This window comes from Centroberyx gerrardi, chromosome 18 (assembly GCF_048128805.1).
Source record: "Centroberyx gerrardi isolate f3 chromosome 18, fCenGer3.hap1.cur.20231027, whole genome shotgun sequence".
Taxonomy (NCBI): Eukaryota; Metazoa; Chordata; class Actinopteri; order Beryciformes; family Berycidae; genus Centroberyx; species Centroberyx gerrardi.
This window is the reverse complement of record NC_136014.1, coordinates 9,111,538-9,136,192: the sequence shown is the minus strand read 5'-3', so window position 1 is coordinate 9,136,192 and position 24,655 is coordinate 9,111,538. Positions and strand designations below refer to the sequence as shown.

The window sequence follows — 24,655 nt, the reverse complement described above, 5'->3', positions numbered from 1 at the left end:
CTACTTTTCTAGGCGGCGCAGCGCCAGTCGCTGTGTGTTGCTAACTGAGGAGACGTGTAGAGAGCTGCTACAACCATGAGACCGCTTTTACTTGGTGAGCTACAACAGCAACGCAATTTCTGTTAATGTAAACATGTTATGTTAGCCAATTTGTTATTAGCAGCGGTATTTGACTGCAATTTCCCTCTCTGGTTTGCTAGAACAGCCAAGTTAAGGTGCACAGTGATACACCGTAGGCCGCTGGTAACGTTAGAGCAATGGTTTGATAGTATAACAAAACTCTTGGCTTGGCTAACTGTTTGCTAGTGTAATATTTGTGCAATAAGTCTGCTCATAAACTATACTTAGGTAAGTTAGGCTTGTCGTATCTTTTCAGTAGCTCCTGTTTCACAGTACAGTATAATTGTGTGATTTATTGAACACACAGACATACACACTTGCTTGCAGAGCGTGAAGCTTGTTCTTTATTCTTTACCTCTCTTATTCCAGGTGTGTTGGGTTGCTCCCTGGTCCTGGCTGTCCAAGGTTTCGACACACCTAGTGATGTTGTTGAGCTCACCCCCTCCAACTTCAACAAGGAGGTGATCCAGAGTGACAGCCTGTGGCTGGTTGAGTTTTACGCTCCCTGGTGAGTCCATGTAACTGCTGTGGGCACGAATCAATGTTAACAACTCTCTCCAGAAGACCCAAGTAATGACACAATGACCATAATGTAGACTAAGTTCATTACAATACACAAATAACTGTGGATAGACCAGGTAATGGTTCAGTCAGCTGCTAGTAACTGCTCATCTTGACAGAAGCTTACAGTATTGCTTAACCGCTTGGTTAAGGAAGAGTATGTAGAGACCTATATGCAAAACTGGTAGTTCCTACTTGATTTTGGTAGCATATTGTGTTTGTATAGACAAAAGACGTTTTTAGTGGCTAATGAGACGGAACAACACTGACTGTGAAATAGGTGACTTGCAGTAGGATTTTCTTCATACCAAGCATCAAGTTTAGCCTACATTGACTTCTGATGTGTTTTGAATGCATTCAGCAGTGGTAGATTGTGGGAATATCTCCCATTAGATTGGCAAGGCTGACCTTCTCCTGATATTATGAAGTATTTCTGGACTTGAATGATGCATATCTACCATATGTTAATTCTCACTGCTCACTCACTCATGGAGTCTGTGTTTATTGTAAAACTACAGTGTCTATGAAAGTGCACATATTGTGGCTTTTGCAATATAGAGATTGACATCTTTTATCACAGCAACGTCAATATGAATTTGATGTATAATTCACCTCCAGTGACTAAAACTCCATGTATCTCCACTGTTTCTCACTACAGGTGTGGCCACTGTAAAAACCTCGCTCCTGAGTGGAAGAAGGCAGCCACAGCCCTTAAGGTAAACTAAAGGTCTATGGTAGATCACACTTGGTTGCCAAGTGAGTTTGCCGATTTTTGCCAATTGAGCTACCTACAGGCGTTTTCCACGAAAAGGCTTCAACCATCCATTTACTGTAGCTGTATGTTTAGCGGTCATAGTCTACAATCCCTCCAAAACATTCAGAAGTTTGTTGTAATACAATAGTGAGAATCAGACCGAGGCCGTGGGTAGACATGGGACCAGTCAGTTGTTAATAAATTAATAATATGAACTGTGTTTCAGATAAAAAATAAAAAAAAAGACTCATTGTTTGCTTGGTGGAATGTGCTTTTACGCACGTATTTGTTATCACTTCTAATCTTATTTCTCCAACCCGCATTGTTTGTGCGAACAGGTCCTTCATACAAATAAGTTGTTGTCCATACACTTAGTGACTGACTGCCAGAGATGTGAAACTTGTGCACATCACCTGTCTGTTCAACCCAAACAATAATCCTGGCTTATGTAAATAATTACAATGCCTACAATTATTTATCCCTGGTCCTGCAGTGAGGTAGACATTTATAGTTTCCTCTATAGGATGACAGTTGGCACACTTTGGCCCTTCCTGTTAAGACGTGTAATTAATTTTATCTGACAAATAAATGGATGTTGAAGAAGATGACAAGTTCAAATTAATTGAATTTATGAATTTAATAAAGATAGTCCTGACATTAATTCCTCTGTGGGTTAAAAGCATTTTCAATGTGATAATCTAAACATTTCAACAATTTAAAATATTTAACAACAAAGGGTCACAACTTTTTACAAATAAAAACTCCAATAATAATAATAATTAATGCATATAATTAATGCACTTATTAATTATATCAAAAATATATAGATTATATTGCACAGCTAATTAAAGCATCCATTTTCCTATGCAGTGCTCTCAGCTAATAGAAGATCTTATCTCAAAGCCCAGCACTTGACAAGAATGACTGGCGGTGAGAGCACAGCTCTACCAAGTCTTCTGTTGCCTTAAACATTTGTTGAACATTTTATGAACAAATCGGGATGGACCCAAGGGTGTAACTGCAGATAAATTACTCTATAAATATCAGGAACAGCAATTCATTGAGGAAGATCAGTAGTTTCAAACCTCTGAAATGAGCGGTTTTGCTCCAGAGTTAAAAATTTTTGGCACAGTTGCTAGATTTTGCTGTAATTAATAGTTGAGGCAGCGTATCCCAACCTGTTTTGTTCTTAAATTCTTCAGGGTGTCGTCAAGGTTGGTGCTGTAGACGCAGATCAGCACCGGTCCCTGGGCAGCCAGTATAATGTCAAAGGCTTCCCAACCATCAAGATCTTTGGAGCGAACAAGAACAAGCCAGAGGATTACCAAGGTACAGTCCAAGCCCATGCAACAAAGAGATGAGCATTGGTGCTTGTCTGGTAAACCAATCACTTGCTTGCAAGACCTGTTTGGAAACTGTGAGATGGTTGGTGAGGTCACACAAGTGGTATAATTAAGTACTACAGTTTGCTGCAATGAAGTATGAACCTAGGCTTTCAAACTGAATGATCTGTGCATTCCCTTCACCCCGCAGGTGGACGCGGCAGCCAGGCGATTGTGGATGGAGCTCTGAACGCTCTGCGCTCCCTGGTGAAGGACAGGCTGAGCGGCTCTGACTACAGCAGACAGGTACAGGAAGTAGTGAACCTGCACAATTATCTGTCCCAGTTGTTGGAAATCAAACATGGTAAGGGCACATGGATAACTAAAGCACAATTGTGTTCTACCAGAGTGGCGGCGGCGGTGGCGGTGGCGGCAGCGGCGGCAGTAAGAAGGATGTGGTGGAGCTCACTGATGACAACTTTGACAAGCTGGTGCTGGACGGCGATGCTGTGTGGATGGTGGAGTTCTTTGCCCCCTGGTGTGGACACTGCAAGAAGTGAGTTTGCTGCTTGGCACAGCCCGCCTTGGGGTGTAGTACGCAGTGAGTCCAGTCTCACTACAGCAAACCAGATTTCACACATCTAGTCTCTTGAGGATCATAAATAACTGCTGTAGTTGGCTTTGAATTAACTACACCACCTACAGTTGTGACAGTGTGTGAGATTTCATTCCAAAACCCTGTGCAGCTATTTCTAGACATTTTCACTTCAAGCTATTTTTCAGTCAGTATTTCAGAAGCACAGATGATTCCATCCTCAACATCATTACATTTTTGCAAAGGTCTTACATTAGTTAATCATTTGAATGATATTCCATAGTTTTGCTTCAAGATGTCACTTCTTATTTAAAATGGTAAATACCTCACTTTGGGATGAAACATCATACATCATGTTTGGTTTTTCTTATCCTCACCCGCTTCCATTGTCACCAGCCTGGAGCCTGAGTGGGCAGCTGCAGCCGCAGCAGTCAAGGAGCAGACTAAGGGCAAAGTTCGCCTGGGAGCTGTGGATGCTACTGTACACCAGAGTGTATCCAGCCGCTATGGGGTGAGCAAGAATCCATCAGTCGTGTGGTACACTGGTGTAAAATTCAGATATAAACTACTAGGAAAAGTAAAAAAATATATATCCACCAGCACTGCTCAGTACAAAAGAAAGTGGCACGATACACAAAGTAGAAATCCCATTCACAAACATGAAATGTCATATGAGCAAGGTGGGAAAATTAACAGCAGCAAACAGTCAAATGCCTACTCCATCTTTTTATTCCCTCCGCCAGCGAAATTGGATGGGGATTATGTTTTCCCCCCATTCTGTCTATTTGTTTGTTAGCAGGATATCTCAAAAAGCAATGAATGGCTTTGCACGAAACGTTGTGGAAAAGTTGATCATGGGGCAAGGAAGAATTGACTTTAACTTTTTAACTTTTCACACCAATTGGCCAAAGGGGGGCGTAGCGGTGGGCGTGGCTCCACATAAAAAGGCATATAACTTCTGAACAGATTCACGTAACACCGTAAAGCCTCGTGGAAAGGTTGGTCATGAGACAAGGAAGAACTGATTAACTTTTCACACCGACTGGCCAAAGGGGGACTTGGTTGTGGGTGGGGCTTCTCACTATCTCACTACCTCACTACCATCAAAGTTTGTGTGCCTGTTCAGCAGACATATGAATGAGGCAAATCATCCATTACTGGCCCAATCAAACAATACTGGGCATTGGACAGCTCATGTCAAGTCCGCCCTGCCAGTTGTTTCACAACACCACTCATGTTCGGCACTTCAAACAAGCCAGTCCGTTTAAGCTGTCAGCTCCTCATTCATCCCTCCGGCTCCTACCTGCCACACACCGCTGTTGACTGGCTGTGCTGCTCTCTCCCTCCACCACTCTATCCTCCTCCTCTCTGCTTCCTTATTAATATACATGCGATAGATGGTATGTCTCTGTAGCCCTGTCTCTTGAAATTATGTATATTCCATATCTCAGTGATATGTTTGCTGCGTTCAGTTCAAGTGCATTTAATTATATAGCCCTTCATCACAAGCATGTCTCAAAGGACTTTACAAAGAATGAGCCTACCTTGATCTAACTAATCAACAATCAATCACAGAACTATTCTGTTACCCTGTGGGGGTTTGATTGCGCTCCCCGCTGAATCTTTAGCTTGCTGCTTGGATTCATACAGGGAGCAGAGCAGAGCCTGTACCGCTCAATACAACTGTGTTACCATTCATACAGTAATGGACTTAACTTCATGATGAGAGTGTTCCAGACTGAATTATGAAATTATTCATCTTGAAAACTAAACAAACTGATTGTGGTTTGTTAAAGTCTATGTTGCATTCACTGATGTAGGAACACTTGGTGAACGATCTGACGGCTCAGAGCAACGACTTGGATGCATTGCTCATGCATTCAAACTTGTTTGAAGCTGTCAAACACGCATGTACTTAGTGAGTGATTTAATTTAGTTGTACAACAAACCAGGCATTGTAATTTCAACCGCAAACAAAAAAAATAAGTTGTTGTATCCTGCCACTGAATGTCACTGATCAAATAAAAATCTCATACTGAATCCCTAACTACATATTGACATTCACATCAAAATACTCTGGAGCTGAAGGACTATCTGTGTTTTGTGTATCTAGATTCGTGGATTTCCCACCATCAAGGTTTTCCGTAAGGGGGAGGAGCCTGAGGACTACCAAGGAGGCCGCTCCCGTTCCGACATCATTGCCAGGGCTATGGATCTGTTCTCTGACAACGCCCCTGCTCCTGAACTGCTGGAGGTCAGTACAGCTGTGTGTGTGTGTACATAAAAAAAATCCAAGGAAATAGACGTCACAGTACTGGACACACTGTTTGATTGACAGGTGATCTCTGGGAAGTGCAGTGCAGAAACACCACAGCAATGAGCGCTTGGCAACAAAGATGACAAAATAAAAAAAACATCTTGCAGATTGCTACTTTAAGCCATGTTGAGCATCTATAAAATGTGAATCTTATGTAAAATTGAATTTAGTGGATTCAAATAACCTGTATAAAATTTGTGTGTGTTTTAAATGTTTGTCTCTCAGATCCTTAATGACGACACCTTGAAGAAGACTTGTGAGGACACCCAGCTGTGTGTGATCGCTGTACTGCCACACATCCTGGACACAGGTGAGACCACGCACCTCTGGCTCTGACCCGTGAATCGAGTTGTTATATTGAATCTAAATCTGATATATTGTGTACATTATTTTACACACACACAAACATTTAAATAGTTTTGTAGGCATTTCTCTGGTAAAGGGAGTTTTTGAAAATTTGACTGATTTTTTGTTTTTTTTTGTTCCGAAAAACAGTCTTTTTTGAATAGTATTTATATTATGATTTGCCACTGATCACCTCCATGGGTGATCTGCCATTAACTTAGAGAATAAAAAGAAGAATTCAGCTACACAGATAGTATATTAAGAAACCGATGGCCTGCAGTATAAACTATAGCCTAGACTGCAGTGCAATGAACATGATTTTTATTCTTCTACTACATGAGTGTACCAATGCTTAATACAGTTATGTTCACTCAACATACAGTATATGTCCATTTGATTTTTTTGTTCAAAAAGCTTAACCCTTTGGTTTAGTGGGCCATCATTTAGTTGACAGATTACACTACACAGTGTGCACACAAAGAACACAAAGTGTGTTCTTGATTCTAAATTATGCAAAAATTAAGTGTAAGAAATAATAAATTATTAAAAAATTAAAAGACCTTAGCTTAATTCTGTGGGGAAATTGCACACACACATTATCGGTGTAATAGCCCTTTTTATGAGTCTTACATCACTCACCATCCATCCATCATGCTTGTATCCCAACAGGCGCCGCTGGCAGAAACGGCTATCTGGAGGTGATGATGAAGATGGCTGAGAAGTACAAGAAGAAGATGTGGGGGTAAGGATGAGAGACCAGTTTTCCATTTGTGACTGATGAGTATGATGACCAAGAATGAATAACCAATTACAAGTGAGTAATGGCCTGCTCTCTCTCTCTCTCTCAGCTGGCTGTGGACTGAGGCTGGAGCTCAGATGCAGCTGGAGGCCTCCCTGGGCATCGGTGGATTCGGCTACCCTGCCATGGCTGCCATCAACGCCCGCAAGATGAAGTTTGCTCTGCTCAAAGGCTCCTTCAGTGAGACCGGCATTCACGAGTTCCTCAGGTAGAGGGCGCTGTTGTCGGCATCATGTCACCATCACAAGGACGACACGAAAGAAACATTTCGGAGCAGGCTGGTTTATCTTATCCTTTGTTGCTCTTCTCTTCAGGGATTTGTCTGTGGGTCGTGGTTCGACTGCTACAGTGGGAGGTGGAGCCTTGCCCAAGATTGATGCTGTGGAAGCCTGGGACGGAAAAGATGGAGAGGTGAGTGGGAAGGTTGAGTAACAGGGTGACCTGGAGTCTGTCCCGTATATGGAAGGTCACAGGTTTGAGGCCTGTAACAGCCAATGTGTCCTGTCAAGGTGTCCTAGAGCAATTTGTTTAATCTCAACCTGCTACTGGCCGCCTCTGCACTCCGACCCCCTGCTGTATATGTGTGTCTCTCAGAGGAATATGCAAAGAAACACTGTGCTGGTGTGTAATATGGCGATGGAGGATGATCTGTGGTTACTTGTCTCCATTTAGGAAGAGGCCAGTGTTTTGATGTGTGGTGCATATTCATGTGTTCCTTATTTTAGATGAGGTACAAACAGGCTGCTTGGTTACAGTTAACTTTTTAACAGTCCCACCAGTCTGTCTGCCCTAATGTCTGTTAGCATTACAAACTTATTAATTCTTAGCATTTTGGTCCGCAAACATCAGAGACGAGCAAAATATGTTAACGTCAACATGGCCAAACATCATGATAGGCCAACAAAAATAGAAAATAGATTTTTAGCTTTGCTTCGCCGACGATCTAAAAATAAACCGTTTGGATGGGAATCTGTGAGCGGGTTGGAGCACGTAACTGACCTTTTTTTCTGCTCATCCCCAGCTTCCTGTGGAGGACGATTACGACCTCAGTGACGTGGACCTGGATGACGACGTTGAGAAGGATGAGTTATGAGCCCAAACGGGGCGGGGTCTGATCCAGACCGGCCCGGTTGGATCTAGTCTGGTGTGGTCCGGTCTGGTCTGGCCCCGTGCGACCCGCCTCCCCTCTCCCGTGGACGAACGGGAGGCCAGGTCGCTCAGTTACTGAAATACTCCAGAAGAGACACATGAAGGAGAGACACCTGCAGCTTCTCACATCTTTTGTCAGTGACGGGAGGGGAGGGTGGGGGGTGGGATTGGGGTGGTGTGGAGCCCTGCGGTGAACTCTGCCTCACATACCTGCTGAACATCAGACGCTGCGTATTTATACAGTCGCCGCCCGCTGGGGAGAGGAGGGAGGAGTTTCTGAATGTGGCATTTCAGTCGTTCATTCAGGTTTTTCCAACTACAGCTCCCTCTCCCCTCCTCAGCCACCCTCAAGCATCTGTCTTATCAAAGATGTGGACTTGTAACACTTCAGTGTCCAACCTAATGTGACTAAATATGTTTTTGATTCATTTTTCTCTCTTTTTAAATTCAGTGAATGAGAATGTCAGTGGGTTTGCATTGTGTCTGTCCAGGACAAGGGGATACTGTGGGACTTCTTGTGTAGATTTTTCTTACACGACTTTATTTCAATTGTGTGAAAACAAAATGACATTTTTGTTACAAAAATAAAAAGGAATAAAAACAATTAATCACTGCCTCCTTATTCATGTAAACTGTGTTACAATATCATTAAATACACAGATCACAGAGCGCATGCAATACCAAAGGCATATAGAGCTTGTTCAGAACAGCAGCGGTCAACTTTTGTGACTCAAATTACTGCCGATATCCTGAACAATAAGCCGATTTTCAACAAGATCAGGTCTCATATGAAATCATAATTATACCAAGTAATGTTGGTTTAATTAATTCCCTCTAAGTGTAATATAATAGGAAGAGTCATAATACTTGCAAGTGTATAATCCAACCAGTACAAATATATGATATGGCACTTCACTAATGGAAAGCAGGTAAAAACCATCTCAAGGCAAGAACATTTTGGAGAAAAATATTTACACAGAAAACCTTAATTGAAGAGCACATCATAGTCCACCGAACATCGATAGAAAAGGGAGCCACATCAATACAATATGGAGAAGTATTTGACAATGTAAACATTAAGACATGGAGTGACGTGAAATTAAAGGAGCAACTGGTTGTCTGGTAAGGGCGTGATGATGACTGGGCCTCTATCAAGTGAACACTATTAGCTGCATGGATGTGTGTGTGTGTGTGTGTGTTATATTGTCTCTTGTCCTCAGAACTGGCGAGAGGTTCCCTGATCCGACTGCAGTAGCCTGACGATGGACGGGTCGCTCTTGGCACCTTTAATGAACTCTTCCAGAGACAACCTGCCTGTGGAGCAGAAACCACACAGCAAATTACAACTGAATCACAGTCACCAGTCATGTAGTGGTACATATGATGATGGGAAAACTATGAACACCAGTCTGTCACATCACTACAAAGCAAACCCCCACCAATATAAACATAAAACGCAGTTATATTTTCAGAATAACGTTACTCCCTAGACCCTGTTTTGCATTGTCCTCACTTCATTTTTACACCACCACTATTTTTACTATCTCAGCTTCTTAATGTCCTTACTGAGGCTTGATGGCCTGCCTGGCTCGTGTGTGGACTCTTTCCCTTTTGATGGTGTTTCTGAGCTGCTTTTGAGCCAAAGCCCCCAAAGTAATCACTAATGCCTTAGTCAACACACGCACAATATAAAACATTTGTATTCAAAATAATGAGCTCATGACAAACATTTTTACACAGTTTTATTGATTCAGTCATTGATTTATTCATTCTCTTTACCCGCTTATTTCTATTCAGGGTCACTGGGGCTGGAGGCTATCCCAGCATGCATTGGGCAGAAGGCTGCTTTATTGATTATTGTTTTATTTAATTATTTATTGTCTCAAAAGGGTGGGTAAACTCTATTTCACAAGTAGAAAAAAGTTTTTACATGATATTTTTCATTTAGGCTAAATACTGTATAACAACTCTTGTTTAAAAGCCTCTGTCTCGTCACATCAGCCAACAGGTGATGCTGTTGTACCATTTTCATGTTAGTTGTGGAAATCCATGGCCGAGTTGAATAAGCATTTTGACTCAATGAACACGATTCTATCATTTTTACATTTTAGGCATTTTCCTGGTGCTCTTATCCAGTGTGACTTACAATAAGTGCAACAGTAAAATAAGTTTAAATTCCTCTAAGCAACTAGTAGTAAGCAGTGCAAAAAAACTGACAACACTGACAATAGATGTTGCAAGTATTCCTGTGGCCCGATTTAATTTTGGGTTCGGCTACCGCTAAGAGGCATATGGCACACAACACCATAATAAACTCCTTTGTTTAGCACAGCGTACAACGTTATGTGACAGGGCAATTTTCATTTTAAATATTAAAATAATCTCATCGGTGGTGTTTAATAGTTTCATTGAATCTACCAAAACTAGAGCCACTCTTCCAGTAGGCAACCAGGAATGTGAAAACTAAGTGTAAATTCTATTAGAAAGGTGGGTAAACTGAGTTACATATACATGATGTTAAAGACTCGAGCTTGACCTTCTGACTGTTCAACCTTCTGCTTAAAAACCTTGCTGCCATGTGAATGTGATGAAGGAAGCTCTAAATATCATACTGACGTCTGACATGTCAAAGGTTTAAGCGCATCTATAATGTCGATATAATATTACCTTTTCACGCTAAATGTCAAACTACTGGCATCCCGGTGGCTCAGCAGGCTGAGGTGCATTCCATGTAGCATATTAATGATGTTGTGGGTCCTGTTCATGTTATGTCATGTTGTTACATGCCATTCTCTCCCTCTGCCTCTCTCTCTCCAATCTCTCCTATCACTCTCCAAACTCTTATATGGTGGTTTTTGAATAAAGACTACCATATAACTAGTCTTCATGCTAATGTCTTGATGTCACTATTATAGTTTGTTCATGAATAGTAGACGCTAATTCATGGTCCAGTTGAAATGGTCTAAATCCAAACCTAACTAATGTAATTCAATAGCAAGAGATTTGTTTTTAACTTTTTTTTCCCAAGAAACTGCATTCTGAGTCTTAGCATATTGAAGCTTTGCAGGCATGGAAGACCAGCGTACTCATTAAGTATCTTTTATCTGGTCTAGGACTATGTTTACCTTTTTATTTCCTGTGAGGTACATCAGAGGTTGGAGAAGTACTAAACCGAGAAGCCAGATTTTTAAGGCAATGTGTCGCGCTGACTTTCCCATTGACAGGGACTGGTAGGTGCACCAGCTCTGCTCTGAAGCATGTACAAACAGGTCTGACATTGATGTTACATAATATTACATCAGTCTTACCATCGTTGTCAATGTCCATCTGTCTGAAGATCTTATCTGTCCGTTTCTCTGGTGTTGATTCATCCTCAGGCATCTTCATCACTGATGACACCATCTTGTAAATTGCCTACAAAGGAGGAGTAAAGATGAATGTGCATATTCATTTTCTTGATTATTTGTGTTAAACTATTATGCAATTAAGATTAAAAAAACAGTTTCCACCTGGTTATTTCTTTATGATACACAAACATACTATGGACACAGGAATGTGTTCCATCTACTGTGTGAATGCGGTAGCTTTGACCCTTGACCTCCTCAATATTGGTTACTTATAATGTTGGTGACCTGGGAATTGAAGCTTATTGTACTGTTGCCCTCACTGTAAGTCCCTCTGGAAAACCACGTCAGCTACATGCTAAAATATAAAGGTCTGTTTGTATCTCCTAAAACTGCAAACTTCAGAGCATCTTAAGGTCAACGGCTTTGGTGCGAAAAAGCCTTTTAGCTGAAAAACAGAAAGGACTCTAACAAAAGCACAGACACTTTAACAGAGTTTTTTTTTTCACATTCATTTGTATCCACAAACACAACGGACTGAGCCAATATTGATATGGCCCTGCAGGCTGCTCAGCTCACCATATTGGAAGAGTAAATATAGCCACATTGATAAGAGACATAAAAAATAGAAAGGGCAGCCTGCATCCATGATGTGAGGTGAAAATAATCTTATGAATTCAGACTCGGAAAATAACCAGTAGGCCTAGAAGTTAAAAATGAAACCCTTAATACACTAAGAATAAAATCAGTGGAATGCGAATAATGTACAGTTCTTATTTAGTTTTAAATATGTAATAATTTACATCTTATTTGTTTGTTTGTGCCAACCCCAAATGAATATACATATTTCTTACTTTGCCGAAGTGTAAAAGTTTTCACTTCTAATAGAGAAAAAACTAGTGACAACCTTTTTCCCACTTGAAGCATTATCTAGTTTCAGTCACATGTAAAGACCTATATAAATAATTATTTTTAACTACCAGACAGAACCTCGTCATCAGTCATAATAACTCATCAGTTAGAGCCTAATAAGTTTTGCCTTATTCTGACCCAAACTGGAGAAGATTTTTGGAGATTTTTTGGAGAAGACACCTGTCCTGTAGCAGGATACCACGTGCGCTCACCTGGACTATCTCCAGCATCTCCGCCCGGCTGATGTAGCCGTTACCGTCCAGGTCGTACATGCTGAAGGCCCAGCGCAGCTTCTGCTCCAGGCCGCCGCGAGACGTCACGCTCAGGGCGATAATGAACTCCCGGAAGTCGATGGTGGCGTCGCCGTTGGTGTCGAACGTGCGGAAGACGTGCTCGGCGAACTTGGAGGCGTCTCCGTACGGGAAGAAGTTGGCGTAGATCTTCTTGAACTCCTCCACGGTGAGGTGGCCCGTGGGGCAGTCCTTGAGGAAGCCGCGGTACCACTCCTGCAGCTCGTGGTCGGAGAACTCGGTGTTTTCCCTCAGGTCGTTGAGGACCTCGGGCCGCAGCTTGCTGTTCTGTTTCCCCATGACGCAGACAGGCGCGCGGACAGGTAGCTCGGCTGGTGGCTCTGCCTTCTCCCTTCACTTCTCCGCTCTCCCTCTGCTTTCCTCTCCACGTCGCCGGCTGCTCGGCTTCCTCTGCTCCTGCAGGAGACCAACAACTCTCATTAATGTCCTTGTGTGAATTACATAAATGATTCATCGGTTCAATAAATCCTCGCAGTGTCTGCAGTGTTTTATAATAAAAACGTGTGCTTTAAAGATCCTTCCCAGAGGTCCGAGCGGTGAATTAGCTGAGGGGAACTGATACAGCATGGACAGCTGAGACAATGTCCATGCAGAGGAAAAATACAGATAAGATTACTACTCAAATGTTATGAGCGCCTCTCGGGGGGTTGGCTGGTCTCCGTGGATACTGTTTTAATCCTCTGGCACGGTGATAATTTATCGACCATTCACTGCATGGTGGAGGGACAAGTGTCCTGGCCTGGGGCATTGTAATTCTCAATAAAGCCACTTTCTAAAAAGGTCAGGATGATACTGATGCTTGTTGTTACTTTATAACCTAGATGGCCAGCGATTAACCCGGGCAACAGTCAGTACATTTATGTGCACATTAATATTCCAGTATTAGTTGGGATGTTTGACTTTGTGTGGGTGCAGTTCATATCCTGATTATAGAGAAACACAAACATTGGAAAGCTAGGATATACCACTGCTAGCAAGGACACTGAAGCATGTAAACACCTTCACCCATTCACCTTTGGTTTATCTATTCTGTTTCCATGGTAATATTTGGGAAAATATGTTTATTTGTGTATGCAGGGATATTTGTGATTGGGACATGATGATGCATGTAAACGGCACATCCTGAATAAAACCACAACAGGATAATAACGAGATGGAATACTTTGTGCACGCATCACACTCAATGAAGCAGAGGCAACCATGGGTGGGTTACTAAGCAAAAAGGCTATGACACCGGCAGGGAGAATGGGTGTGTGTGTGGGTGTGTGTGTGCATATGGAATTGATTTAAATTTAACAAGGGCGATGGTAGGGAGATTTTTTTTTTTTTTTCACTTTCTTTCCCAAAGAATAAACAGCTGCCCAGAGGGTATATCCGTTTCATATTTTGAGTTAACAAGGGGAATGGTACACAAAGACAACATTACTGGCAATTTACACAAGGCAAATTAAATTCATTATTGTCCCTAGACATATGTATTTCGTAAGAAAGGTTTGAGTGCAGGCTCACATTCAGTGTGCGTGTGAGAGAGAGAGAGAGAGAGAGGCAGAGGAAGAGAAAGATCAACTGAGAGGAAAAGTAATACAAATATATAAAACAGTAAAAGATTATCTAACACTGTTTCTCCTTTTTTGTTTAAAAAAAATCGATCAGGACGCCTTAGGAAGAAAGTGGGCATGAGCTCAGCCAATGTTTAACAACATGTATATGTGAATGTGTGAGTGGGAGGGATAGAAAGAGAGATGTGTGGGGGCAGGGGGTAAGAAAGAATGGAAAAAAGTATGACACATTGAAAGAAAATCATTTCTGGCTATACTGTGTGAGCTGCTGCTTTGCACATACCATTGGTTAACCATGACATATTAATCCATCTGAGTAACACCTCCACTCTTCTGTGTTACCCATAAGGATTTTGGAGAGAGAGAGAGAGAGAGAGAGAGAGAGAAATAGTAGCATGAAAACTTATTATCTCCATTTTGTCTGTCTTTCAGTTGTTGAAATCCCATTGCTCCTGTGTTATTGGCACCAAGATGATTCTATCAGACGTAGAACAAATGAGAGCAGTGTCATTTGGATGGGGTCTTTTCTACACAGGCTCCTCATTTCTCATACAGTCATGTGGATGTAATTTCCTGGAGTTTCATAAATCGAACTCACAGTATGCTGTAAGATGAGAGACGGACAGGTTCGAGAAAACAGATGCTGACACAAACCCTTAGCAATTTCGTTCAGGCTTATGGATGGAAATAAGATCATTCCATCTAGACACACACACACGCACACACACATTAAAGCTTAAAACACAATACCACAGGATTCCAGCATCCTAGGTCATTCTAATACGCCATATACCCCAGTATTGATCTGCATGTGCATTAAAACAAAAAATCACACAGCACAGGGACTCCAGTAAGCCCGCCACTTGAAATAAGCTAAACATGTGTCTTTACCAGTGTTGGGGGTAACACTTTTTAAAGTAGAATGTCATTACTTTTTTTTTTTTTTTCATACTGTTTCATTTTTGTTTGGGCAAATGAAAAAAAAAAGAGAAAAAAAGCAAAAATCCAGCAGCATCTCATACAGACAGTATGCTGCTAAAAGCAATCTAAGTCTGCTTGATACAAATGAGATTGGTTTGCTGTAAGAACAGAGCAATAGTCTTGCATTATATTTTGAAACAATGATCGACAACACCTTGCCAGCACAAGCCATGTTGGTTAGGCAGGTTTTTGACGCAAAACTACTTAATGAGTTGCTTTTTACTCTAAAGAGTAACTTTGTAACGTAACTAGTTACTTTTTAAGGTAAGTAACATAGTAGGCCTATGTAACTAATTACTTTTAAGTGGTTACTTACTAAAAGTAACTTTAACTAACACTGGTCTTTACCCAAATGAAAAGAATGAGGAATTTCATTTTAAAGATGTCCTTTAGATGTTTTAATGCTCTTGACTGTAAGATTGGATTCCATGTCCTTAAGGGGTTGGAACCCTATGATGCCTCCTACACCATTTAATAGCAATTTTTCTTTTTTTTTTTTTTTTTTTACAGTACTTTTTTTCTGCATGTATGGACATTCACTACTTTCTCCCCTTGTCCAAAATAAGCAACAAGAGTTTATCCGACCCCCCAAAATACTGCCTGTGAACCAAATGGTAAACGTGACCATGATGTTACCTAGAAGGATTTTATGGGGAAAAGGGAAAACGTCAGAATTGATAGCATAACAACAAAAGTAATACTCATCTTGGACACAACAGGCATATTTGAAGACTGTGTTTTAAGTGGGTTACTGTATAACACACACGGACACACACACACACACACACACACACAGCCCTGTAGCCCAGACCACACCCCTCTTCCGTCCTAACATACAACAGGATGAGGAAGGGGCAGCACCTCCTCAAGACTGGGTCACATGGACTTTTCCAGGACAGCTCAGTGCGCTGGCTGAGCTGGAGCAGACATAAATATGGGCGTTGCTATTTATTCCCTGCACACACAAACCCACATGAAACCCAAAAGATTCCATTCTGGAAGACTGAAAAGTGCTGCCTTGATGTTTTAAGGGCCTCTGAAGCTAAATAAAGACTTTCCTTCCAAAAGGAGATAGCCACCATTTGGGGAAAAATGCAATACTCTGACAAAATGACTGTTGGCAAAAATAATCCAAACATATGATGGTGCTTTTCAAGGATTGTGGCGAACTAAACACTTTTACAGACTGGATTGTCTACTGCATACAGATATTATTACAGATATCACATGATGAACTTTAGGTAATGATGTTTTTTCCTAGAATGAACATAGCATTTGGGAACTGACCTCTTCAAATACACTCATTAAAGCCTATAAGTATACTAGGCTGCTATTGATGAAAAGCAATATGGGAAGTAATAAAGTACATACAATATTAAGGCGTATTCCATATTCTGTTAATGGCTTACTTTGTTTTCAATTCGCATAACAGTAAGGTGATCTTAAGGCAGAACTTAAGGCAGTGGTAGCTCAGGTAAAGATCAGGTAAAAAGTGGTAGATCAGGTAACTTTTTGGACAACTCTGATGGGCAGAGAGTTGCCTCATGATTGTTGCATTATGTAACCAAATAGGAAAATCTTGTTGCCAGGAAACTGAATTGATTTCTGTATCCTGTGGCTCACTTTGTTGCCTGTTGCTGGGACTGCTGCCAATCTACATTGCCCCAAAGAATTTCCTACTGTATCACCACTCTGGCTTGCCTCAACTGACTGTGGACAATTAAAGCTGTATGATATTGCATGTCTGCATATAGAATGTCAGTAACATATGTACGCAAATACACAAGCCTGCATTTGGCACGTCACAGGACATTTTACAAGTGTTTTCACAGCTGGGGACTTTATATGGGCAACTGAAATGGCTTTTTCAAAGTTGCTACTTGCTGCAATGGAAAGTGTAACCTTAGAATAACTGATATTGCTGAGGTGATACATCCACATGACCTTGTGTGTGTGTGTGTGTGTGTGTGTGTGTGTCAGTGTGTGTGTGTCTACACCTTTGCTGACAGAATCATGCTCTCCCTCCGCTGACTGCTAAGTTTGTGAAACGAACACAGTTTGTGAGTGCTGCTTGACGCACAACAGCCCCTCGAGATTCCCATTCCACATTCGGTGTTTGCAATTCCCCTCGATTACACAGCAACAGTGTCTCCCTTGTCGCCCTGCCACTAAACGGCCTGCCTGCTGTCCCCAACCCCCATAACCATGGCTGCACGTTCCACTTTTTCCGTTTCACACAGGCTCCAGGCTCCCTTCACACTCATGCAACATGTGTTTCCCTTTCCCCAGGCCACCTGGGGTTCCTGTAAACCTCTGACCAGGAGAGTTTCACTGCCATCCGCCATTCTTAGCTCCGCCTCCTCCCCCTGGTAATGACCTACTACAACAAAAAGCCATACACACATTAGCCTTTATTATTTTTCCCATATACTCCGAGATGCCCTCATTAATACGTATGTCAAATAGGGAATTCCAAAGACAGTCAACGAGAGAGAGCTGAAGAGTGTATGTGTGAGAGTGTGTGTGTGTATACACACACATACAGTGTGTGTATATGCAGGCATCCACAGGCACACACACACACTCGCTCGCACATCATTCCCAGTAGTGCATCCATAAAGCATGAGATGCTGGTGGTAGAGCTCGTTATGCTACAGACAGGACATGAGTAAGTGAAAAGAAAAAAAAAACGAGGTGTCAAAATGTAACATCCCAATGTAAGGACAATTACCATCTCCTTTCCCATTCGCCAAACAAATGATCACAGTAAAAGTCATCAGAGCTTGTTAACCATTTGGAGAATTCCCAGTATTCTCCCAGAATAGAACTGGCACCGCATCTAATGATGTCAGAGGGGTCACGGTGAACATTTCCCATCATCAACTCTACATAAACACGACTGAGAAAATATTATTCATGCTGTCTGTATCATGCCTCCTTTGACTGGAATGTAAATTGAATAAAACTGATATGCCTCGGTGCATGGACAGAAAGCAGACGTCCCATTTTATGTGCCGGGGCAGCCTGCTGCGCAGTAGACGAGCGGACTAGCTGCCTTCCAGTGAAACTCTGCTGGTAAAACTGAATCAGGTGGGCTAGGAGTTTGGTCCAATGTGAGAAAAAGAGAAAACGAGCTCTCCAGTTATTCTTTCTTTCACTACTGCTTCGTGTCAGTCTCTCTGAACTGGTGTCAGAGAAAATCATGCAGTGTATCAGGATGGAGTCCCTTGACACACCAGTAGCCAAGGCAACAGGAGAGCAGTGCTGAGGCGTATGAGAGGGAGGCAGAGCAACTATCAATCTGGGGCACTTGCAGGGCAGCACATACGTGAAGTCTCTTGAGAAACACACGCATTTATTTTGTCCGAATATTTTTCAACTCAAATTTAAAACGTAGAGCTTTTTAATCCAGAGCAGGTTAATCCACAGCCTTCCATAAATGGAGGATTTGATTTCAAAAAGCTTATAGTCATGAATAAAACACTGCTAGATCTTGTTTATTGATTAGTATATTCAAAATGCAAATGATCAGGCTACATCCTCTAAAATTGTAACTGTTTTGTAAGCAAAGGTCTAATTTCAGTAATATTCCATCATGAGTTTCATTTTGATTCTAGCAGTCATTTTGTAAGAATGTCATATTTTCCAACTGGAGGATAGGCTTATTTCATTTTGGGTGCAAACTCTTCATATGATGACTGTGGACTTATAATTTAAAAAAAATGCATAGTGGTTTAAAATAATGGGCTGACAAAGATAATTAGACAAGACACAAAGTTTGAAGGGATGGGATGTCCCACACAGGCAACTGCCACACCTTTAATACGTCTAATATGGTCTATCAAATAATACTCTTTTTACACTATCCACTTTGTCTTCTATGACTTATAAGCCTGTCCAAAATGCGAAAAAAATCACATATGCAAAATACAAAAAACGGCCAAAAATTGCATTTGTACGTAGGGGCCTATAGATGACGTTTATTCAAAAAATATATTGGACCCTGGTAGTATATTCTCCTCCTATGCGGTGTTGACAACATATAGTATATCAATGTCATCTACAAGAACAGTAGCCTACAATTCATTTTTTTACCCAATTTCTGTATATTTTGAAACATGTATCATGAAGTATAGTAGCCTATAGTTTTGTCATATAGGTGTAACGGTTACAACAGTCTATTCCGTCTTAAGAAAGGTGTCACAACAGTCTATACAGTCTAACTAGTAGGATAGAAGGCATTAGACTAAATTTGTTTTAACCATCCCAAGTGTTTCCTTTTGTAAATGGGAAATAGTTAATGGAAACTTACCGCTTTAGGACCAAGGGTTGTTTATGAGTCTTCCGGTAGAGAAGTCCACTTGGGTTAAGCCCACTTTGTGGCTTTATAAATAGACGTAGTACCGTTAACTTCGTCTGTTCTTTAACACCTAGCTACTCTTGCTGATAAAACTCAGTAAAACGCAACGCAGAAACAATTTTCAAAAAGATGTTCGAGTGAGTTTCAGCGTCGCCTAGACAGTTTCAGAGAAAAACATGTCGTATGAAAGGGCTTTGAATAGCCTAAGTTTCCTTTTTAAAAGGTAAGCTGTTATTTAGTCGGTAAAGCCTGCCATTCCCGGTGTAGCGACAGTTTTGTCATTTTTTAGAAGATGTGGCACAGAGCTCGTTTTTCATCCGACTCGCCCATCTAACAAGAAAAGGGGGTGTCACTTTTTTTATTTAAAGGCTATTAAACGTACTGTAGCACGCTGCTGACGTACTGAGCATAGTTGTTAATGAAAAATATCGTAAATTAAAACCCCATAACTAATGTAGCAGTTTTCAAAGCGTGGTATATGATGATTTCTTGAGTTGTACTTGATGAGCAGTATTTCCAATCCCCCCACGCACAGTAGACCATTCCACATTCGCATGTATCCTCGTAGTAGTAACAGTCTCAGCAGCGTCCTGTGGAAAATTGTCATTAGACTAGATATTATCAGCACAACAGCTAAACAAACTGTTGGGATTTCAAACAAAATCTTTGATCTATGACCACTAATTCAGAGAAGTGGCGAGCACCTGCACCTAGCGTGCTGTTACACCAGTTTGTGTGAATCCCCCTTGCAAAAAGAAACCTGATCTTATAGTAAGATTTAGGTAGATACCTACTATACAAATATCCCAGAATTTTATAGGAATATTATAGTGATACCATATGATACCACAAAGTACAATAAGGTCACTGCAAACACACTACTGAGTACCACAGACACACAGTAAGTCTATAGAGGAATATTATAGTGATTTTTTGTTAGGGTGGCACTAGTGTATTTATTCAGATCATTACATACAACCCACAGATATCTCCTTCATTGTCCATTCACAATGGAAAATGCGTATTTTCTCTATCACAAGGCCCTGTACTTTTATGTAACAGAATGCACTAAAGGGCCGAGGCATTACCTAGTCAATTTAAAACCTATTTTCATCTTTGCCCAATATGGCTTGTTTCTCAGCTTCTCTGGATATGCATATGAAGCTGTTGGTTGTCCAATATACGTGGCTGTGACAATAACTTCCCCTGTGTAGGCTAAAGTGACGTTGCAGACAGGGTGGTATGTATGTCAGCACTTTAGAGTGTGGATAAATAATTAACAGTGTGTGTGTGTGTGTGTGTGTGTGTGTGTGTGTGTGTCCTTCTGAAGCCTGACACCTGTTTCTAAGCACATGGAGTGTTTATCTCTGCCTAAGAGTGAGTACAATACAGTCTAGGGGGGTCAGAGTCAGCGTTTGTAGTTAAAGTAGTCTGAGGTTGCTCATGTTTCTATTACCAAGCTGCAACTCAGTATCGTAACAAGTTTGTCATTGTTGAAGTAGCATGAAAGAAAAACACTGTTGTGATTCCCTTATGAAAAAATAACTATAGCAATCTGTAATGCATTTTAGAAGGATACTATACAAATGTCACAGAAAAACATGAAACATATTGAGCCATTATTCATTACGTTGATAACATCACATATATCACATATATTGATAACATAGGACATAAAAAAATACCATAAAGTATGATAAGGTCACTGTAAAGCTCAATGAGCAAGTGCAGCATGATGAATAGTGGATACATCAAGAAACTATGTCAGCTTCAAGGATAAACACATGAAATCAAATTATACAGTACAGTACATTTACATTTGCATTTTAGCCGTTAAGATGATACTCTTATACAGAACTTACAATGAGCAAACAGTGTGTTGCTCAAGGACACATCAACAGAACATAACAGCTGTTACTGGGATCAAACCTGAGACCCTCCAGCTACAGGATGGTCCGACTCCCTAGGAAATACATTATTAACTCTCTTACTATAGAATATAATGGAAGAGGGACAACTGCTGTATTATTCTGCAGAAACTTAATGATCCACTAGAGACCACTATCCTCCTCTGCTATAGTGGGATTGTTGATTAGGATTGACCATAGTCTTTTCTTAAAGCTTGAACACTCAGCCACCCCAGGGGGCGGGCTGTGTGCGCAAAGGCAGGCCTGTTTATTTGTGCTAGGGGTGTTCACGGGCACAGTCCCCCTCCAGCCAATTGCTAAACAGGATTCTGTCTTTGGGTGGAATGGTGCCATGTTGGGTCATTTCTTCTCACAGCTTGTTTTGTTATTATAGTGTCGCCCTGAAGCCACAGATCGCTCTTTTATCCACATACATAAAGCCTACACATGCACACCACACACATGCATGTATGCACACACACACACACACACACACACACACACACACACACACACACACACACAGGCCTCACATCATATCTATTGGGATTTTTTGTCTTTTGCTCTTAAACTGAATATTCTATGTTCTTCTGTTACCTTGCAAAATACTTTGTGCCTTTTGTAAAAAGCACTTTAGAAATAATTTTGATTTGTTTTGATTCACCAACAGGAGTCAATCAAATGTTACTAGTCAAGCAATGTTTTCGTGTTTACATGCAACAAACATCGACTCTGAACAGAACAGGCTACCTTCTGTGACCTACAGCAACTCTTTAACTTGAGGCTCGAATTGCAGGCTGATTGAGACTTTGAATACTGCAAATACTGTGAGTTTTGATTTTACAGTTGAATAAGACTTCCTAAAACTGACTGAAAAACAGGATAACAACTTTAAATTGTAGCAAAGTAATTGATTTATGCTGTTGTTATAAGATTATAGTCAAGCAGTCTCATCTCATGGTCATTAAGCACATGACAGGTCTGCACGCAAAGACATGAATGTAGTATGTAGTAGGGTTTGATTGATTAAATTTGACCAAAAAATAAAAAAAATTACAAGGATTTCATGTTTCCTCCAGAATTTCATTGTTGTCAGGGTGGAAAAGCCTCTAAAACAGCAGATAGACCATCATGGGACACTAAAACTCTCTGTTGAAACACATAATAATGAATTATTTTAGTTGGATTAACAGCTCCCCAGGGCAGGCCAGGGTGAGGTAGGTTTCCTTACCGGTGTCACAGACTGTGAGTAAAATCTTATTATCAGCTCCATCATATCAGTGGGGGATGACACTGACTGGCTGATATCCAATGTTTAACAGGCCGATATACTGTATATATATAACAGGCCATATAAATCAACAAACCGATATATCAGTCTGGCCTTAGTAGTAATAAACCTGCTAATCTAAATCCCTTGGGAGTGGAAGTCTTCCAAATTTATAAAAAAAAATTCAGATGACTGAAAGTGAAAGCATATAAAACATACAAGAGAACTCATAGCAAAGCACTGTTTTGTACCATTTGATGCATGCTTGACTCCATTGCATCTTACAGTCCCATGCAGGCAACAGAGATTTAACCAGTTCAGATGTCTAAGGTTTGGATTAAGTGAGACTGTATTGTACAAGTTGTGAAATAGTGTGTAATTTCTTGTGAAAAAGTAGGTAAACCTCTGCCTTGCCACCATATTGGCACACATGTACATTTAATCTTACGCATACAGACAGTGGTTGTTGACAAGATCAAATATTGATCTGTCTGTCTTTACCTTAAACAGACAACGGGGCAATGCTCCTTTGTGATGTTCTATAGTCCTCTGTCAATATTTAGGGAACACATGGCATTGGAAGTAAGTTTTAACTCGAGTGAGGCACCACAACATGCCCTTGTGCCATGTGCATGTTCAACATGTGGCATTTCCTCTCAGTATTAAAGGTGCTGCATGTAACATCTTTAAACATCAATATATCATTGTCAAATTAATTGTGTTATCATGGTATAATTACTGTGAACAAATGAGACTATAGTCGAGACAATTGGTAGCCTCTATCTCATGTCAGTGGTACTGCTAGGGCTAGTGCATCTCAAAATTAAGACCGCATTTGATTTATTGATGTTAAACCTTTAAACATAATTATGCTGGCTCATTGTGCTCATTGCAACCTAAAAGACATGATTACTTACACAGCAGAATCTTCTAGATACGCTGATAGACATGTGCTATAAAGTCTGCAACTTGCTTATCATGTTTGCACTGCTATTTTATTGTGCTGCACTGATAGTGGCAAGGCTTTAGACTTTCCTCGAAGTTTCTAGATGTAGAGTGAGTAAGTGATTTCCAGTATGAGTTAGTATGACTCACCTTTGTGGAGGATTTGTTTTTGTTTTGTTTTTATAATTGTATAATTTCCTGAGATACTGGATCACCTATTAGCCATCAAAATAAATGTTGAAAATCAGCAAGCAATAGCAATATTTGTTTCTGCTATAAGGCAAAATACAAGCAGTATAGTATTATAAAGGGTTAGAAATAATCCTTTGATACCAATCAGCCTATCTGAAATAGCTATTTCCGTACTGGGTGATATACCACAGTAATGCAAGACGCTTATTGAACCATAAATCATTGAGAATTCATGTTATGTCACACTATAGATTTTGGTTTGGGGGTTGAACCCAATGCCAACCAATCTCCGTCAGTTGTACAGAATTTGTGTACATTGCATTGCATTATCCACATGTTAAAAAGTACATGGTGCCCTGAGTTGGACTTATTGAATGTGATAAAACTTTAGATCTTTGTGTTGGGTGTTATTTATCAAACATATCTTAATCCGTCAACAGCAAGCCACAGCCCCTTTGGTGCTACTTTGTGTATTCACAAATTATTTGTGCATGGGTGTATAGGTTGAGAAACCTCTCGCACTACGACTCTGAAGGCCTAATTTTACACTGCCTAATGCATAGTGCACAACTGAACTCTTATTAACACTAGAAATCAAGTGATGTCTGTTCTGAATTTTAGAATTTAAATTTCAGCTTTTAAAATGTTCCTTCATGACTTTTCCTAGACCCAAAATTCTAACAAAGCAGAGTTGTTAGAATTTCAAAATTGTGCAAAGAAATAACTTTATTTCCCCCCTTCAGTTGATGGCTTCTTGGACTTCTCTTAGACCCTCAAAATCCATATGCCTTTCTAGTGTTGAACTGTTATAGTTTGATCATATAATACTGCTTACACCAGCATTATACAATATTTTTTTATTATTATTACTGAGGCACAGAGGCGCATTTCAAAAGTTTATGTCGGCCTTCT

The 24,655-nt window shown here is 40.7% G+C and overlaps 2 protein-coding genes across 2 annotated transcripts; one reads left to right on the top strand and one right to left on the bottom strand.

Moving 5' to 3' along the window:
• The first annotated feature begins 3 nt into the window (after nt 1-3).
• pdia6 (protein disulfide isomerase family A, member 6) lies at nt 4-8,566 on the top strand. The gene is made up of 13 exons (XM_071920248.1): nt 4-94; nt 490-628; nt 1,340-1,397; nt 2,638-2,764; nt 2,969-3,063; nt 3,165-3,313; nt 3,749-3,863; nt 5,466-5,606; nt 5,895-5,979; nt 6,684-6,756; nt 6,863-7,021; nt 7,128-7,224; nt 7,835-8,566. Exons 1-13 carry the CDS (start codon nt 76-78, stop codon nt 7,904-7,906), a joined length of 1,329 nt encoding a protein of 442 aa, XP_071776349.1. The 5' UTR covers nt 4-75; the 3' UTR covers nt 7,907-8,566.
• Nucleotides 8,465-19,710, bottom strand: hpcal1 (hippocalcin-like 1). Its single transcript, XM_071920260.2, has 4 exons — nt 19,382-19,710; nt 12,431-12,925; nt 11,271-11,376; nt 8,465-9,276 (listed from the first exon to the last, which is right to left on the bottom strand). The coding sequence occupies exons 2-4, from the start codon at nt 12,806-12,808 to the stop codon at nt 9,179-9,181; spliced, it is 582 nt and encodes a 193-aa protein (XP_071776361.1). The 5' UTR covers nt 12,809-12,925; nt 19,382-19,710; the 3' UTR covers nt 8,465-9,178.
• Nucleotides 19,711-24,655: the final 4,945 nt, after the last annotated feature.